The sequence below is a fragment of the Stenella coeruleoalba genome (assembly GCF_951394435.1).
Source record: "Stenella coeruleoalba genome assembly, chromosome: 8".
Lineage (NCBI taxonomy): Eukaryota > Metazoa > Chordata > Mammalia > Artiodactyla > Delphinidae > Stenella > Stenella coeruleoalba.
The window spans coordinates 49,784,563-49,804,950 of NC_137154.1; the positions used below are offsets into that span (position 1 = coordinate 49,784,563).

General features: G+C 47.5%; 1 protein-coding gene across 1 annotated transcript in view; it reads right to left on the reverse strand.

The window, feature by feature from the left end:
* The window catches only part of CLPB (ClpB family mitochondrial disaggregase), a 154,194-nt gene that overhangs the window by 37,319 nt on the left and 96,487 nt on the right, over window positions 1-20,388 (reverse strand). The window contains exon 6 of the mRNA XM_079929985.1: window positions 10,890-10,987. Within this exon, the coding sequence (XP_079786111.1) occupies window positions 10,890-10,987 (98 nt within the window). The remainder of the gene's footprint in view (window positions 1-10,889; window positions 10,988-20,388) is intronic.

Here is a 20,388-nt window from a genome sequence, read left to right on the forward strand (position 1 = left end):
CCAAATCAATTATGAGCCCCCTGAGGGTAGGCACTGCCTTTTACTCACTGCTATTCCCGGCACGGGTCCTGGCACAGTGGAAGCATCTGGTGAATATTTGCAAAAATGAAGTTGATGACAGATATAAAGAGAAATTAACAGCTAGACTGGGTGATGTAGGAGTACAGAGAAGGGAAGGATACATAAAGCACGGAACAATTCTGGGAGACAGGAGGCTTGAAAGAGCTGGAATACTGGGCTAGGTGGGAGCTGTGGGACTATCTGGAGACTGGGCAAGGAGGGGTGAGTGTGTGGGTCTGATGATAAAGCATTTATGGAGGCCAGGGGATGGAGGGTGGGGGAAGGAAACAGGTCTTGAAGTGGGATGGAAAGACCTGGGTCTTCAGGAGGCTTCTTTCCCCTAGGGCCCCTGTAATACTGACAGCTTTCTAGAAAGCGAGCTGCCAAGGTATGGCCCTGTCACAAAAGTTGTGGCTGCAGATTGCTCTTGCAGGGAGAGTGGATGAAAAATACCTGCTGCTTGGGCAGTGTTTTCCTGTTAAGGTAGTGACCTTGACAGAAGTTAAAAAAAATAAATAGCAAACAATCCAATTTCGGCTGTTGCTATCAGTCTGTAACTGAAAGCTCCCATCAGTTCCGGGGTTTCATACGGAGCAATAATTCGGCGCTGATCCCAGCGGAGCAACACTTGCTGGTTGGAATCCAGCGTGTCATCGTGCAGCTCCCTCAGGCGCCACATACATCACCTGGCTCTGCCGACTCCAGGCATATATCTGCTTCCTCCTCCCAGCCCCTCTCCACTCAGCCCCTCTCAGCACTCGAGTCCACTGGGGTGGAAGGCTCTGATGGTGAGATGCACACATACCTGCTGGTACAGCACTGGCCAGCGGCCTGGCCAGCTCACAGTCAGTCTGGCTGCAGAAGGAAGCTGGCCTCAGAGGGTTTGTTAGGTCTGTTTCGTCACTTCCCCTCAGGGATGGGTATTCCTGCCTCTGGGCCTTTTGCTCACACTGCTCCCTCAGCACAAAAGTCTTCTCTATTCCCACCTACCTCTAAGTGATCTCAGTTTAAATACCAAATTGCCTAAGGAGCCTGTTGCCCTGGCCCCGGGACCTCCAGAGCACTTATTTAACTGACTGTTTATGTCTCCTTACTCCACACATGAGGTCCGTAGTGACAAAGCCCATGTTTTATTCATTGCTATAGCTCCAGCGCCTAGCATAGGGCCCTACTCACAGAAGAAGTCAATACATGTGCCAACCGAATGAGGCAACTACCGTTTGTGGAACAGCTGCTGTGTGAAAGGTACTCAGCACTTTATATGTAGTGTCTCACTGAATTCTTATAGTAGTCCCCATCTGGAGTTTGACTCCTCTTCTGGCTCACAGTGGGGCACACAGTGTGGCAGAAAGAAGCAGCTTTGCTCCACAAAGATGTGAATTTAGACCTCGCCTAATCCAGTTACTAGTTAGCTGACCTTGGGGAAGTTAATTCACCTCCCTGAATTTCAGTTTCCGCATCTCTAACACGGTGATGGTACTCACACCTACCTTGCAGGATCCTTGTGAGGATTAAGTGAGGTGATGTATATGAAACAACTGATAGGTCTCTGGCATACAACAAATGTGTATGTAGAAGTCGCTATGTGAGAGACTCAAGTGGCCAGCATGGTACCTGGCCCGTGGCAGGCCTCTGATAAATGTAACTTCTCCTTTGCTGCATTTTGATAACTGATTATCTAAACCAGTGCCGTTTTTGTTTGTTTGTTTTTGTTTTGGTGCTGGAACCCTTTTAACTAATTTAATCTGCACGGAGCCCACAGATAAGGGGAACAGTTGCTCCGGCTTAAGCAGAAGCCAGAGGCCAAGTCCACGTGGATGCCCCCACTTGCCCCAGTGTGGCTCCTGAGGCTTCTCCCCCTAGGAACCCTGGGTCTGCAGGGTACAGTCTCAACACCAACTGAGTTCTCAGGACGCCTCTACTGTCTGGGGTGGCTCAGCTCTGCCTGTCAATTTTCCTTACGCGGTAGAGAACTCCATATCTAGGTACTTTTCATCTATTAGTTTGTGGGGCCTCACAAAACATATCTTCTTTCCTTTGCTACAGGCAAAGCCTGACATGACATTTCCCGCCACTTTGTTGGTTTGGGTACGGCCACCATGGCCTCCTTAAGTCTTTTTCAGGGAAATATTTCTACCTCCTATAACTCGACTTCACTGTCATGATTTTAGGTTATCTTAGTATTCCTATTATTTTCTTGGGCAATGGGAAAGGGTTCTTGACTTTTATGGGGGTGAGCATGGGGGAAAGGTTGCACTGTGATCTGGCTGGTTTCTCAGGAGCTTTCTAGATGGTACTGGGAAAGATTCAACCTATGGCTTAAATCTGAGCACATCCTGATTCTAGCATACTCCCTCCCAGCCTGAAGCCCTATATATCTCCTCAGAGAAACTTCTGAAACTGGATCAGACTTTTTGATAAAAATGTACAGGACAATGGGATTAAACCAGGTAGAAGGTTACTGCTTCATGCTCTTTTCCTAATGCTTATTAGCACAGAGTTTATATTAAAAAATACGCTGAATGAATGAATGAATTTTTTAAGGCATGAGCTATGAGTTCAGGCTTGTGGAAAACTAACCAGGGGAAGAACCTAGGAAAGGAAAACATTTGGTCTGTATATATTCTATTTGGGGGAGAGGAGAGAGAAGGATGGGAGAAGGCACTTGGTAAGGGTCTATGAATGTGGGCTACTGCTGTTCCCGGCTTTCTGAGGAAATGGGGAGGAAGGCTACAGGGACTGAGGTCAAGGCCCTGCTTTGACAGGATTCCACTGGAGGAGAAGACAGGTTAGATGACCCAGCCTGCAAAAGTAGGGGGCACTGGGCTGAGAGGCCCAAGAAGCTACCCAGGAGAGCAAGAGCGGGGGAGTGATCATCTTCTTAATAAAAGCCACATGCAATTAGCTTCAGAAGCCCTCACCTGGAGCTAGCAGCAACCAGCTCCCAATGCTTCATCTCGGCTGGATAATCATGGCCACTGGTTTCCATCATTCTTGATTTAATATGGCACCCCTCCTGGCTCTGAGTGCATTTACAGGAAAGGCCTGGGAGGCCGAGGCGAAGCCTAGCTGGGCTCTCGGTAGGAAGTGGGTGGCTGGGCAGAGAGGATCTGCGGAGGAGGGTTACAGGGAGAAGGGGTATGGCAGCACACCTACTGTTGGGCATTCCTCAGGAACAGGTCTGATAATAAACCTGGTAGTACATTCACTGAGAGAGGAGCTAGGTTAGGGGTGGTAGGCAGAATGAGACCCTGGACAAGAACAGGATAAGCATGGAGGAGGGAAGAGAAGAGAGGCCAAGCTGCAGTTTGTCTCTTGTGGGAGGTCAGGGCAGAGCCCACTGGCTGCTCACACACTCAGATATGCCCCATCCTCCTGACTCCCTGATCCAACCCCAACTTACATCACAGTCAGGGCTTCTACCATGCCCTGAAGCTGTGGGGGACAGAGAGGACTGGGTGCAGAGGCCAACAAAGGGGATCATGGGGCAACAGATGAGACTGGAGGGGTGTGGGATGATGGAAAGAGTCCTGAGAAGGGGGGTGATGACAAGAGGAGCCTAGGGGTCCAACAAAGGAGCCTGGGAAATACAGCGCAGACAGGAGAGGAGACTGGGGGACAAGAGGGGCACCTAAGGGACTTCAAAGTCTCTTGAACTAGCTCAGAATCCACATCCTTGTAGAGGAAAGCTGGGTACAGAGCAGGCATCAGTCCCATCAGACTTGAGAACCACTATGTCAGCATCCCAGATTCCATTCTCCTCTCCTCCAGTCAATCCTCCTTTTGCTGCCAGAGCCATATTTTTAACATGTAAATCAGATCATGTCATTCCTTTGCAAATAGCTGGGTTAATCCAGAGACAAGAGTGGTGAGAGAAGGTTAAGAGGCGCAAGGAGTGGCTAAGGTGAGAAAATGGGTTATGTTCTCCTCAGTCCATCACATCAGGAGGCACGTGATGCTCCTGTACCTGTGGCTGGGGATGTTAATTTTGATCACTTGGTTAAGGTGGTCTGTGCTAAGTTTCTCCAAAATTTTTCCCTTTGTAATTAATAAGTACCTTGTGGGGTGGGACTCAGTGACTGTGAAAATATCCTGTTACTCCTCAAACTTCCACTCACTAGTTTGAACACAGACTGATGAGTCTTGCTTGATTTAGAACCAACTGTTCTAAGTCTCACAGCCCTGTGGAGTTCAGAGGATCTCCTCCTCCCTCACTGTCCAGAGATGAAGTAATTAAAGCAGGGTCCCACTGGTAGCAAGTAATAAAGGCAGAACACTAACCCTTGTAGTCTAACTCCAGTGCCTGCACTTTCCACCCTGGAGATAAGAAAAGACCTGTTCTTGCCTTCAGGAAGTTCAGAGCCTGTTTAGGAAGATGAGACTTAAAACACAAATTTCATATTCCTACTTTTAGCATGGGGTTACCTAACGAATTTATTGAAAATAAGCACCAGAGGGTGTTCTTGTCAGAAATGCATAATCTGAGTTGAATCATAGGAAACATTAGACAAACCCAAATTGAGGACGGTCTACAAAATAACCAGCTTGTACTCGTTAGAATGTCAAGGTCATGAAAGACAGACTGAGGAACTGTTCCAGATTAAAGGAGATCAGGGCTTCCCTGGTGGCGCAGTTGTTAAGAATCTGCCTGCCAATGCAGGGGACACGGGTTCGAGCCCTGGTCCGGGAAGATCCCACATGCCGCGGACCAATGAAGCCTGTGTGCCACAACTACTGAGCCTGCGCTCTAGAGCCCGTGAACCGCAAAACTACTGAGGCTGTGTGCCACAACTACTGTAGCTAGCCCACCTAGAGCCCGTGCTCCACAGCAAGAGAAGCCACCGCAATGAGAAGCCCCGCGCACCGCAACGAAGAGTAGCTCCCGCTCGCTGCAACTAGAGAAAGCCACGTGCGACAACGAAGACCCAACACAGCCAAAAAAAAAAAAAAAAAAAAATTAAAAATAATTAAAAAATAAAGGAGACCAAAGAGACATGAAAACTGAATCCAGCTTCAGATCCAGAATTTTCTTTTCTTGTAAAGAGAATTATTGGGACAACTGGTGAAATCTGAATAACATCTATAGACTAGTTAATATCAATATTAATGCTCTGATTTTAAGGATTGTACTGAGATTATATAAGAAAATTGCCCTTTATTTTTTAGGAAATTCATACAAGTATTTAGGGGTAAAGGGGTATCGAGTATATAACTTAACCCTCAAATGGTTCAGAAAAAATTATACATATCTCTCTCTATGTATTATTTATATATACATAAGTAATAAAGCAAGTGCAATAAAATGTTAACAATTGGTATTATGGGTGAAGGTTTATGGGAATTTGCTGTACTATCTTTGAAATTATGTAAAAGTAAAAGTGAAACAAATCAGGACAATGCTTACCCTTAGGGATGGGTAGTGACTGGAGGGGAGTATGATGCAAATGAGTACTTGTAATAGTCTATTTCTTGATCAGGTATATTCAGCTTGTAAAAATACAGTGAGCTGTATACTTATGCGTACTTTATACAAATATGTTTCAACAAACAGTTTTTGAGAAGTTAAAAGAAGGGACTTCCCTGGTGGTGCAGTTGTTAAGAATCCGCCTGCCAATGCAGGCGACACGGGTTCGAGCCCTGGTTCGGGAAGATCCCATATGCAGCAGAGCAACTAAGCCCTGTGTGCCACAATGTGCGCCTGCGCTCTAGAGCCCGCGAGCCACAACTACTGAGCCCACGTGCCACAACTACTGAAGCCCGTGCACCTAAAGCCTGTGCTCTGCAACAAGAGAAGCCACCGTAATGAGAAGCCCGTGCACCGCAATGAAGAGTAGCCCCTGCTCACCGCAACTAGAGAAAGCCTGCGCGCAGCAATGAAGACCCAACGCAGCCACACACACACAAAAAAGAAGCAAAAAGAAAAAGAAAGAAAGCAAAAGCCTGTCCCTGTAAAGCATGGAGTGCTGTTCTTGGCCCATGGAGAACCTGTAACGAAGGTCAGATGGTGCTGTCTGGGCCATCTGGGCCAAGCACAGAGCCAGGCATGCGGTACAGTGGCTCTCGAAATGAGATGCGAAGCAGGGAGCAGGTTGGGCAAGGCAGGGAAGGGATAGCTCTTCACCCTAAGCCAGGAGGAACATAACTCTCTTACCCTCCTGTATACCTCACCTGTTCTCTCCTGATAGCTTCCTTCAGATCTGATGGGAGCACCCAGGCTTGCAGCCCAGAATGAGGGGCTCAGGGGAGCACTGCATCCCCAGCTAACCCTGAAGCAAATGAAAAAATACAGAGATAGGAAATGTGCTTGTGATTCTGTCACTGGGATATGCAAATAAAATATATATGATAGGCCTATCTGCCTAATATTCCTGCCAATTCATTCTCTGGATGTGATTAAAATGAGCAATAAATTCCTCGTGAGTCTCGGTGGAGTGAGGATCTGGGAGTGGAGATGCGGGCTGGCACAAGCACGTCCCCCTCAGCTGAATATTCATCATGGAATAGCTCCCTATATTTTTGTTTTATCTGCCATCATGTGCACAGAGATAGATTTCTACCTCTCCTTCATCTCGTAGTTAAGATGTGGAAATGGTCTAAGCTTTAAGTATTAAACTCTCCAGCTACTGAAATCCTTCAAAGTGAGATCACAGTTATCTTCTCTATGAACCCTGCCCTGCTTATTCTGTCTGGAGGTGATCCATGCTTTCCTGGGGCCCCCACAAACTCTGTATGGACCCCTCCTAAGGCACAAGTCAGTCTGTGCGTATCAGAGCTAAGAGCGCCTGCCTCTCCCCATCTTCCTCTCCAAACAGCCAGCTCAGGAGACAGGAGCTGGGCTTCATCCACCTCTGGATCTTCTCAGGGGGCCCAAGGGGGCTTCTGCACACAGAGAATGCTGAGAGAACTGAGCAAACCAGCCATGAGGAGAAACTTATTTAAGCCACCTAAGGTGACAGAGATTCTTAGATAAGTGAGTGACACATTTTAAAAGGCAGAAGAAAATTAAAAATTAGGCTTATGGATAATTCTAAAATGAGAAAATCATCAAGAAATAATAAGTGAAAAAAGCAGATTCCAAATATGGAACTAGGATCATAACTCATAACACCTTCAGGACCAAGTAGGAAATACAAATGGCTGACAGGCAAGCACATAATACAACAGGAAATAGGTGCCTGTGGCTGGAGAGTCCACGCTCCACCCTCTAAGGCATTATACTCACATTTAAAAAGAAAAAAAGTTGGCAAAATAAAACATGGCTGCCAGTTTGAGACCCCTGGGGTTTATACAGTAGGCTACTAACCAGGTTAAAAAAAAAAAGACCACTTATATAAATATATATAGATATGGTTCAGAAAAGGCAAATGTAGTATCATAAGAAGAAATCTCTGATTCCTATCCCAATAGTTGCTAATAATAGCTTGATTTTCTAAAGTCACATGCTTTATTTCAGCTTCAGATTTCTCATTTGTAAAATGTGGGGAATAAGAGCTACTTCATGGCTTTGTTACAGGATCAGAAAAAATATATATTAGAACACCTGGCAGAGTGCCTAGATGCACTTGATAAATGGTACCTACAATTATTATAAATAATTAAAAACATTAATAGCAGTTATGTACAGGTAGTCAAGCTATCAGGCTAAAACGTTTTTAACTGAGATTCAGTTCAGTTGACATCTCTTCCAGGAAGCCTTCCTTGATCTCCCAGGCAGTATTAGAAGCCACCTTGGCTTTCCATAGTCCCTGTCCCTGGCCTTCCCTGGGACTGATGAGTTGGTGGTATCATGCTTTACTTGCCTGTCTCCTCACCAGATTGGGACTTCCTTGAGGGTTTCACCCAGCTGTCTTCTTCCCATCTAGCTGAGAGCCTGGCACACAGATGTCATTCATAAATATGTACTGACTTATTTAATTCTCTTCATTTTACTCTCCAAATTTTCCATAATGGGAAAGATGACTTTTATAATTACAAATTTTCTATAAAGAGCCCATAACTGACTATAGAGGTAGGTGAAGGTGGAAGAGGCTGAGCTGGGTGGCAGGGGGATGCCGGATGGAAAGCAGGGGAGGAAGATAAGATCAGAGTGGTGGTAACCTATATCTAGACAAAGAGCCAGGAGATGAGGTCTCAGGTTGGAGCCTCAGCACCCTCCAGGCCTGAATCATTATGTTACTGACATGGGGCCTGAACTCAGAAAGGAGCAGCTGCTGCTTACTTACTGGCAGAGGGAGACAGAACCCAGTCTAAAGCAGTGTTCTTCCCCTGAAACTCTTCCACAAAACTCTTCCGCACAATTTTGAAAAGGCAGTTTTTTGCAGCTTGGAGGAAAAAAGCAGAGCGGAAAGAATGGGTGACCATGGAGATGCTGAGCAACTAAGAGAAAGACAACGCTGCTGACATCCAGGGAGAGGTGAGGGTGGTTCACGTGGGTAGAATTTGAGGGGACTGCAGAGCAATCAAGTGGAAGTGCTCAGCAGACAGGTGAACATTTCGGAAGGAGGTAATCCAGACTGGGTAAAGGGATCAAGTGCAGAGAGGTGATGACAGAGAAAGTCTTCCAGCTGAGAGGTGACAGAACCCCTGGGCTGGCTCTGAGTGGTCTTATAGCCTCTAAAGGCAGTCCCTGCCTGGGGTCACAGCTCTGTGAGGGAGCTCCTCCTGCAGCAGCCATCCGTTAGGCCTGGCTCTGTCCTAGTCCTAATACTGAATTAATTTCCTCTCCTCCCATCCCCCCCCCAGTCGTCCCTGTGTCTACGTGCATCTCTCCTTTCCGGGCCAGACGCCCCATTGCCTTCGGCCTTTTCTCATGGCACAGTTCTGCTTGCCTCCTTACTGCCCCCCTCTGCACAGATTCTAAGAGCTCAGTCTACTCAGAAGGTAGCATCTGCAATTGCCCTCTGTGGTCCAGAAGGATCTGACTGGCACAGAGGACGCAACTGCCACGTATTCACTCGGGACACCAGCTTTGTACTGATATGGCTGACATCAGGCCATTTCTTGGGCAGTCAAATTTTGTTAAGGGTCCCTCTGCAGCCCTAACCCTTCCACCCTCTCTGGCACTAAGTGGCCTGTTCTCCTGCTTTACATGACTAGACCAGGGCCTGCCCTATGTCACACCACCTGACAAATATGGGTACTTTTGGCCAAGTGCAGCGCTTGCTCTCAGGGGACAGTGGTTTGGCCTGAAAAGGGAGATAATGATGGGGAGGCAGTCCCTGAGGTGACTTGAAACAGTGCTCAGGGATTTCCTTATGGCATGGGGGAAGCGGACCCAACTACAGGACAGGAACATGGGATTAGTTCCAGTGAGTTGTGAGTGGAAGTAAAGGGTCCTACTTCCAGGCTGAGCAGTTAGCTGCAGATGCAAGGCCCTTCAGAGCACTCTCTCCTCTCTGTAAGCAAGCAGCAGTATTTCAGAGGGTGGCTGCTCTGCCAGTCAGGTCCCTGAGGACCTAGGATGAGCACAACCCCCCTCTGCTGACGTTCATGTGTAGCATGAGGTAAAAGTGAATCTTTGCTGTTTTAAGCCTCCGAAATTTTGGGTTGTTACAATACCATGACCTAGTTTATCCTGACTGCTACACAGACAATGGTATTTTGAATGGAACCTTAGAAACCACTTAGTCACAATGTTTTCATAAAGGTAAACTGATCTTCAAGAGGGGAAGCGCTCACCCGAGGTCACCCAGTCAGTGAATGGGGGAGCTGGGATCACAACCCCTGTCTTGTCTGTCTTAGTCCGGTGACCTAAGTGCTCTTACTCAAGACACAGAGAATATGTGCCACTAGGTGGGACATGTCACTCTTAATCATCTCAAAGCACTTCGGCCAGTTTGCCAATGAGAGACTCCACGATGCTGGAAAGAGCTCAAGACTGAGAGTCAGAAACCAAGCCTTCCAGTTCCAGTCCTGCCAGTGAACCTACTATATGACCCCCTGTCCAAGTCTTAGTTACAGTTTTGACAGTACCTCACTCTGGGACCAAATGCAAGTCACACCACATCCCTGGAGTCCAGTCTCCCCAGAAGGAAAAGAAGTCATTTGATTTAGGTTTCAGAGATTTAAAATGTGCTGTGCCCACAGCACAGCCTTCAGGGAGGTTACCTGGGGGGTAGGGACAGTCCGGTGGGCGGGGCACTGGGCCACCCTCCTTCAACAAGAACAGCTCTCTTTTCCTCTGACTTATTTGTTTAGACTTCAATAAGATTTCCCATCACCAGACTTGATGACTTCTCAGGTCCCTGCCAGCTCTGAGATTTGTGATTCTAGTTCTTGGATTCTGCCAAGCACTTTCTGAGATATAATTGGGTGGCTGAGAGGAGCAGAAGGCAGCCTGTTTTCAGAAGGTTCAAAAGTCTGGTTGAGAAGATCAAATGAAGATGGAGATTGTTTTGGCTCAGATTCCATACAAGGCTCTCTGGAGTGTGTGTGGAGGGAAGAGGTCAGGGAATAGCTCTAGAAGGAGTGATGATGGGAAAGGATTACTTGATGAGGCTAAAGAATACATGAGGCCTGAGGAAATAGTACTTAGGCTGAGATTTATGTCTCGCTGTCCTTCCTCCTATGAAAAGGAGCTGGAAGGTTCATTACCTCAAAAACTGAATTTGAAAGTCCTCAGAAGACAGAAGTGGCCCAGGCCTCTTCCTGGTCAGGAAGAGGGGCGGCTTCCTATTCTTGATGAGAGTGGGGGTTGGATTTCAATTTAAATAGACAAGAATCCCCTAAGGAGAAGTGGCCCTTAGTGTGGAGCCTGACACAATTTAATGAGTGAAAGACCAAATGCAGCATGGAGTGCCCACAGGCCTTCTCCTTTCTTTGAGACTTACCTTGGCCTCAGAAGTCCTTAAGAGCTTCATCACCTCCCCTTCTCGAGCATAATCCAAGGGTGTGTGTCCCATTTCATTCCTCTGCAGGGGGTTAGCTCCTGGCAGGAGGAGAAGGAGAAATAGAGCCTCTATGAGTGATCAGTGGGCTCTCAGCCTTCCCTCAGAGGTGGCTTGTGCCTTGATTTCAGTGTAAGGAATGCCCACAGAAATATGGAGCAACAGAAACCTAAGAGATTGAAATACATGTTAAGCTACTCTGAGAGAGGAGTTCTCAGTCCTCTCCGACACAGTGGTCAGGGTACTGAGGCTCCTACATGGGCATGCACACGTGCAGAAACACACCACCCATGCAGAGAGGTGCCACCTATGGCACACAGATATGCTATACACACACACAGGTGTGCTGTGCATACAAAAATACACACAGCCAAACATGCTAAAAAATACACCAAACACGCACATAGATTAATACACCCCAACACCAACGCGTTATTCATTAAAATGCCCGCATTATCAAATTCATTTGTACACAGATGAATATTCATTCATCAAAATCATATAAAAACCTAAAGCACAGAATATACGAAATAACCGTGAAAAGGCCCCCTTCTTTCTGCTCTCTGCCTCTCCCTCTCCTTTAATGCTCTCTTCCTTCTGGACACTTCCTGCCTACCAGAGTCAGCTGAGTCCTCTGGTCATCATCAGCAACCTGGCTGTGCCAGCCCTCACCGGTGCTACTTGTTGGTGAGTTTGTGCACTCAGGCAGGCATGTCCTCCAATCATTAGTTCCTATGATTTGAATACAAAGAACTTTAAGTATAACAAAAAGAAGAGGCTTGCTGGGGGCCATGCATCTACCTTCTTTCACTTTTAAGTGCCGGCAGCTGATGAGCCCTGAATAAAGTGTCCACTTGGTGCAAAGCCTTGTGGACAGGCAGTCGTGGAGGAAAGGCTACTCTAACCCCCATGCTATCAGAATCTCCTTCCCAAAGCCTAGGTCTGAGCACCTCACTCTCCTCTTCAAAAACTGTCCATTCAATTTGCCAAATCTTGAATGAGTGGGGCCTGGGAACATGGAAGACTCAGATCTGGCCCTGCTCTAAAAGCACTTCTCTCAAGAACTATGTGTTAAATGGAACATTAAGGTAGTGGTCAACTAGTATTCCTTGATCTTCTTTTTTGCTAGGGAAGTGTTGTCTAGAAGTAAAGAAGGGTTAAGACACAGTCCCTGCCACAGGATATAATAAGTTGGCTGGGGACACTAAATACACAGGTAAGGCCGTGTCACCACGAGGCCTGGCTCGGGGGGATGTCCAGCCACTGTTTGTTGATGGACAGTAAAAATCAGTGTTTCTCAATCCCAGGCTGAGGAAACATTTATATCATGATATAAAATCATTCCTATTGAAACTCTCTGCTTCTTTTTTTTTTTTTTTTGCGGTATGCGGGCCTCTCACTGTTGTGGCCTCTCCCGTTGCGGAGCACAGGCTCCGGATGCGCAGGCTCAGCGGCCATGGCTCACGGGCCCAGCCGCTCCGTGGCATGTGGGATCTTCCCGGACCAGGGCACGAACCCGTGTCCCCTGCATCGGCAGGCGGACTCTCAACCACTGCGCCACCAGGGAAGCCCAACTCTCTGCTTCTTAAAGGACTATATACTTACCGACAATGGCAAACATTCATTAAGCATTTACAAGTGGCTGTCTGCCTGGGCTGCAAAGAAGAGGTGTGGGAGGATGAGGGGAAAGGAACAGAGAGCAGAAAGTATGATCCAGGCCAAGGAAACTTACTGTCAATAAGAAAAATTAATACTTTTATATACGATCCTATTTTCTAATAGAAATCTGGTATAAAATATTAATATAAATAATCTTTACTACAATATAATTCACATACCATTTAAAGTATACAATTCAAAAAAATAAATATACAATTCAGTGGTTTTAAATGCACTTACAACATCACACATCATCAGCACTATCTAATTCCAGATCACTTTCATCATCCTGAAAGGAAACCCCGTCACCATTATCAGAGACACTCCTCATTGCCCTCAACCCCAGCAACCATTAGCCTACTTTCTGTTCCTGTATTTGCCTACACTTGACATTTCATATAAATGGCATCATACAACATGTGGTCTTTTCAGTCTGGCTTTTTAAATTTAGCATGTTTTCAAGGTTCATCCATGTTGCAGCACATGTCCTTCATGCTACAACATGAATGTAGGAATATAGCACGTACTTCTTTCTTTTATGGTTGAATAATATTCCATTCTATGGACGTACCCCATTTTGTTTACCTATTCACCAGCTGATGAACATTTGAGTTGTTCCCCCCTTTTGGCTATTATGAATATGCTGCTACGAACATCTGTGTACAAGTCTTTGCATGGACGTATGTTTTCATGTCTCGGGTATATATCTAGAAGTGGTGATGATAATAAGAATAATAGCCACGGGTATTTACTTACTATGTGCTAGGCACGGCGCTCTGTACTTTATATACGTTATATCATTAAATCCTTACAGCCATCCTGAGGGGCAGGAATTAAATTACCATGCTACAGACATGGAAACTGGGCTCAGAGGAGTGAGACAACTAGCCAAGGTCACAAAGTCATTTGTTTGGAGCAGGAGTCGAACTCTGGTCGACTACAATTCTCCACACTCCCACCAGGACAGCCATGACACACCACTGGTGAAAAATCATTCTGTGGTTTTTTACTGTTTACAGGATAAAATACAACCTTCCTAATAAGGAGGGTGCCTGGGTTCTTCCTAACTAGCAGGCAAGTCCTCAGATGCTCAGCTGGAGCCTCATTTTTTCTTTCAATTCTGTTGGTGCTTACTGGGCACTGTGTATCAGGGCCCTGTATATAGGAAGATGGGGGACTGCCAAAGCCAATGAAGAGTTTTCTTTTTTACATTTCTTGACCACTCTGTAGAAACTGATACCTTGGCCACTCTCTCCTTTGAGTTCTAAAAACCACTTTTCAGGTTTTCCTCACACCCTGTGACTGTTCCTTCTCTCTTCTGCAGGCTCCTCTTCCTGTCTTTAAGATGAGGTCGGGCTTCCCTGGTGGCGCGGTGGATAAGAATCTGCCTGCCAATGCAGGGGACACGGGTTCGATCCCTGGTCTGGGAAGATCCCACATGCTGTGGAGCAACTAAGCCCGTGCGCCACAACTACTGAGCCTGCACTCTAGAGTTCGCAATCCACAACTACTGAAGCCTGCACGCCTAGAGCCCATGCTCCACAACAAGGGAAGACACCGCAATGAGAAGCCTGTGCACTGCAACAGAGTAGCCCCCGCTCGCTGCAACTAGAGAAAGCCCGCGCTCAGCAACGAAGACCCAACACAGCCAAAAATTAAAAAAAAAAAAAAAAAAAAAAAAGATTAGGTGCCATCTAGAGTTCGAGTCTAGGCACAATTCCAGCTCTCCAGAAGCTAACGGGGACCAGAGGTGACCATGCAACTACAACTCAGGCCAAGTGTGATCAGTGTGCTGAAGGAGGGACAGCAGGACTGTGGAGGCTCAGGAAGGAACACAGCGCTAAGGGGCTTGTTCGCCTGGCCCAGTTTTCCCAGCCCAGCCCTGTTCTCTCTGGTGCTCAGCACTGAGAACTCGACGGGCAGTGGCAGACATCATCTTCCCCTTTCCCAAAGCTCCTGGACCACAGTTAGGGAGGGCCGAAAGAGAGCTACAGTCATGCAGTGGAAAGGCCTCTCCTTTCTCAGGTAGCCTCAGGGGGAGCTCTGTCACTAAATATGGGCTAGAGTGGAAGGGGGATGAGGGAGAGACCTCTGGAAGGGAAAGAAGAGAACAAAGAGAAAAGATAAATGGTTAAGAGAGGAAAAAAAAAATTGGGAGAGAGAAGGGGAGGGGGAGAGGAAGAGAGGTGAGAGAAGAAGATAGTGGAAGACCAGAGGGTGAGATTAGAAGCTTCAAACAAGTGCTGTCAGTGATCTATATTTGCTTACAGAATGAAAAATGTGTGCCATAAACATGGGCCACTGAGTAGTTTCTAGTAGGAGTCATGTCACTTCTCATAAAGGATGGGATGGGGATAGGTAGGGCATCTCTGCACCGGGGCCAGCCAGCACAGGGATGCCTTTTAAAGCAGGGCTGGGCCTGTCACCAGCCCAGGAGGCTCTCAGCTAGGCCCCACCCCAGCCACCCCGAGCGGGAAAGCCAGCCAGGCTCCCCAAGGTTCTGGAGCCTCAGGGCAGCACGGCTGCTCCCACTTTAGGAAGGCTGAGGCAGGGGCATCATGGATAATGTCCATCTAATATTAGTCCCCCAGCCCCTGCACCCTCGCTCTGATGCTCTGGCTTGACTAATTGCTGTAATAATTGATGGAACCTGACTTCCACAACTGATCGATTTCACCTCCACGACCAACGGCCACAAACCATTACACTCCAATAAATAACCACGTTGGGCCTCACCCGCCTGCCCTCTCCAGGGGCATCAGGATGGCCCATGCCCTGGCCTGACCTCCCCTTGCCTCCCACCCAGGGCCCCTCCGGGCCAAGCAGCTGGTCTAGAGGGTCAGGCTTCTGGAAGTAAGTCAGAGGGCTGGGCGGAGGTGGGGAGCGCTAATCGCAGGCCATCCGTCACCTCCCACTGGCTGTCTGGGGCTCAGGCCAACACCTGGAGCACCCCAGGCAGTATAGTGCAGGACCCCTCCCCTCCTCTTCCTGCTTCAGATTAGTGTGTCCCAGCTTATAATATTTGATAAACAGCAGATTGGCTCCCTGGCAGCACTGCTGCGGCTGCGCCTGCCCCCTACAGCTGTGGAAGGTCACTCATTGGGGAAATATGTTTCTGTCAGTGGTATTGAAAAAAGTTTAGTGGAGTGACAGGCCTCAATTTTTCAAATTTTATTAACTCCATCCACTTAACCATTTGTCTTGAATTCCTTCAGATTCTGGGGGATCTGTCAATAGGGCTCGGGCCAGGAAAGTAGGATGGGGGTGGATGGTCCTGGACCGGTCCTGGCTGGTGCCAGTGACAGGCTTGGGTCTCAACACCCAGGGCAGGATAAGGCAGTGGAAATGGTATTCATGGGAGAGGAGGCCTGGCCCACGGGGGCTCAGGGAGCCTGCTGCTCTTCTCTGGTACAGCACCTGCTTTAGGTTTGACATAATCATAGGCTTTCTGAGTGGAAAAAGACCTTAATGATGAGCTCTTCCAATTCCTTAAGAAGAGACTCTCCTCTACTACATTCGAAACAGGTGGGTCATTCTGGCTTCCATGAACATGCCCAGAACCCAGTCCCAAGCTCATGGCCTACCAAGGGGTTCCTGCCACTAAACTGAGGGAAGATTCTTTTCACATGAGCCCCAACCTCTCTCTCCAACCTCACTCCCACCTTGGACTTCCTGTAAACACCTGTTCATCTTTTAAGACTCAGTTCAGGCTTCTTCTCCAGGAAATCTTCCTTGTTTCCCTACCACCCCAGGCTTGGTACCATCCTTTGTGCTCCCACAGGCCCATCTGCTTCTATCTTACTACACTGATCCCTGTGTTAAAACAGTCTGTCTCCATCCAAGACTGAGAACCCTCAGAAGTCAGGGACCATGGCTGATCCACTGCTATATCCTGACTACCCAGCACAGAACAGGTGTTCAATGAGATTTACCAAATGAACGGACTTCTTTCCATGTGCTATCTTCTGAGGGCACACACAACATGGCTGTTCTTCCTGACCCAGAAAAGCCCTTCTCACAGCAAGTGTGTGACCATGTTCTTTGCTCCTGTGGGCCAAAGCCCCCAGTCTCTTTGCTGGTTCTAGACACCTCTTTGTCTGGGTGACAGATCAGGTCAGGTCAGGCTCCGACACCCTCAGTGCTCTGTGGGTGGGAAGTGGTGAGGAAGTGGTTGGAGAGAGGCCCACTTGCCCTTCCTGGGGAGAGTGCTAAAATCAGAGTGGGAGATGGGATTCAGATCTTCTCCGTGCTGACAGCAAGCCTAAGGTGGGGAGGGGAGGAGGCATGTTACTCCCTCCTCCCTTGACACCACTCTGTTCTGGCCCTCTGCTATCTCTGTGACTATCTAAGAAGACGATGCGTATGAGACAGCTTAAAAAAACCCCAGTAACTGTCCTATACAAATGTGTGAGGCTATATTATCAATAATATTGACATGCTCACCCACTCCCTCCCACCCCCCACAGTTCTATCAGCCGTTGGGGCCTTCTAGTGACCCAGATCTACCACCACTGCAGTTTCCATGATTCACCCCTTCCCCTAACTGCAGCTGGCTCCCTGCCCCCTAAAAGGGCACACAGCCTGGGAGCCAGTAGGGATGGGGATCACCACTCCCTGGCTGTATGACTGGGGTCCTGCTTCATTTCTCTGGTGGTAATGACTGCTGCCCTGCCTACCTCTAGGGGTTCTGTTTGAACTAAATAAGATAAAAAGCTTGAAAACTATTGGTGGGGAGAAAGATTGTACTGGCTGTACAATGCTCTTTGTAATAACTTCTGCATTCACTCTTCCTTTCCATTTTTACTGCTGGCTCCTTTAGCACCTTCATCCTGATTTTCACTATTTTAACAGTCTGTTTACTATTTCCAATTAGAAGGTTTTGTTGAATATAAGGGAAATCTTTCTCATGATCAGAGACATCAATATGGAGCCATCCATTCTTTTTGGTTGCGAGCTCCCCATCAAGGAAGCGCTCCAAGAGAGACAGGACGACCACATGAGAGATGCCGTGCACCTGTCCCATCTCCACACTCACCTTCACTCACCTCCACACTGTTGTCTGGGACACTCCTCATGCCTGGAACCCCACTCCTTGTCTCCCTGACTATCCAGACCCTACCCCCTTTTCAAGGGCCCTTCTCTGGGAAGCCTCCTCGCCCTTCCAGTTCTCAATGCTCATCATCTATGCGCTCCTATTATTCTCCCACTCCTCCCTTTTCTGGGAGTCCATCTCTGTTTAATCTTCAGAGTTAGTCTGTGTGTAGCTCCTCAGGTCAGAGATGGACTGATTCTTCTGTGTGTTCCCAGAGGCTGAAGGTGAGAGAGAGGAGCCCTGTCCAGAATGCTGCAGGCAGCACAGCAGCACTGGGAACAGAGCTGAGGTTCCTGAGCTTTTCCCCTAAACCAACCACTGAGCATTCTCAACAGAATGCATACACCCGCATACATGTGCACCTGCAGATCAGCCTCCCTGGTAACCGAGAACATTTACTGAGTTCTTATTATGTGCCATACCCTGTGCCAACTACTTCCTTCTATTTAATTCTTAATAAGAATTTGATGAAGAAAGCAGGAGAGGTATAATTTTTTTCCATTTCACAGATAACTGAGTCCAGTGGAAGAGCAAGGTGAAAGGAGACCGGCTAACATTTGTTGGGTGTTACGGCCTTTATATACAGTTTTCATCATACAAAGACTGAGAAAACAGAAGCGGGGAGAACTGAAATAATCTGCCCACAGTCATGGGACTTATTATACTATTTTTCTCTTTTGTATATGTTTGAAATTTTCCATAATAAAAAAATTTTTTTTTTAAAGAAGACAGGTCTGGTTTTCCACCACACAGTGCTACCTTCCAAAGGCCTGATGACTCAAAAAGAGCTAAAAATCATCTTTCCTCTTCCCTTCCAATGTGCTCAGATGATCCAAAACCAAGATGGGGGTGGGGCGGGTCTCCAGAGGCAGGTTTGGGACAGGCAGGTTTGGGACAGACAGCTTTGTAGAAGGGTATGAAATGGAACTCCTTTTCCTGCCATTCAGGGCTCCCCTGTCTGGGGTGACAGGGGAGCCCCCAAACAGGTCATTTAGAAGTCCTAGCTGGCCCCCAGAATGTCATTTGGAAGTCCTAATTCTCTGACACACACAGTCTGGTTGGGAACCCTTACCTTCAGGGAGGTGGATTTCTAAAATTCATGGAACAGAGAGCTACTGCCTCATGGCTCCATCATTAAAATTCACTGAGTACTGACTTTGGGCCAGGAGCTGGGCACGCAGTGGAATCAAACTTGTTCTTGCCCTGGGGGAGAACCCAGACTGGTAGGAGACAGACAGGTACAGAAACAATGACAATATAGTGTGGTGTCAGGATGAGAAGAGGATGATGAATCCCTCCCCCGACTCAGAGGGAGCCATACACAGTGTAGCTGGGGAGATGGAAAAAAGAGCACCAGCTTTAGAGCAGAAGGTGCTATAATAAGAACTAAGGGGAAAAAAGACTGGAGAAAGCCTGGAGAGGGGAAAGTCAGAGCTCAAGGTCATGGAGAATGAGTGGGAGAGTGTAAGCTAGAACCCAGGCCTTCCAGTCCAGGGCTCTTTCTGCTTGCCTCGAGCCCTACCCCATGAGCTTTCAGTTCCAGCACTGACCAGAGGGACTAGACTACACTGGGTTTTCACCATTCTCTTCAGTGTGTCAAACGCCTCTTTGCCTACCACTCAGACCCAACATTCTGCAAAGACCAGCTCCATCTCCCCTGCCTTGAAGCCTTCTCAGACCACTGCAGCCTACATGGACAACTTCCTCCTTTGAAGCCCTAGAGTACTTATCTGATCACACACTTTTCACCCATATGTGTCTTGTCTCCAGAAGCAGATGCATTACTAAAGGGATGCTTTGTGAAGGCCTAGAAAAGGAAATGGTGATGATCCCTAGGCATCAGGATGGGTTCACAGAAACCCAGTCATGCCAGACTAACCTCATTTCCTTTCTTCACCAGGATTACATGTGTTTGCTTAAGCAGGTACAGTTAGGGCATATGTAGACTTCTTCAGACATGTGTTGGGGTGTCTCAGGACAACACTGAGGACACAATGCAGAAATGTGTGCTCCATGTCACTACAGTGTGGAGGGTTAGTCAGTGACTGGTGGACTAACCAGACCCAAGCGGCAGGGTGGAGTGACTGACAGATCAGAGGTGAAGAAAAAGCAAGTTTCCAGTGGCAGCAAAAAGGCTTGGTCCTGGTTCAGCATGTTGACCCCTGACATGGGGATGGCCTGTTCATCATATCTATGGATGTCAGATTAGGGTGGGAAGAGTACCAAATACATGTGTGGAAGATGGACATTAAGAGCTAAAACACATGAGATGAAAATTAATGGAGATAAATGGGAAGTCATGGGTTTTGGATGACAGACAAAGTGGAGACTGTTCTGGGAAGAGTGATCAAGATAAGAAAGGGTTTAGAAGCCAAGTGAGAAACACGGTTTAAGGAATTGGAGGTTTAGGCTGGAGGAAAGATAGCTCAGGAGAACATGCCTGAATTTTCAGGTATTTGAAGGGCCATCATGTGGAACAGGAATTAGATTTATTCTACATGAACCCAACAGTAAAATTAAGACCCTTGGAAGCAGATTTTGGCTCAATATTAGAAAATTCTAACCAGCAGAAAATCCAAAGATAGAATGTGAGCAGCCTCAGGAACAAATGAGTTCCCCAGCGCTGGAAGTGTTCAAGCTCTGAATGGGTAACAATGTGGTAGGTCTGCTACCTACACATCAGTTGACAGA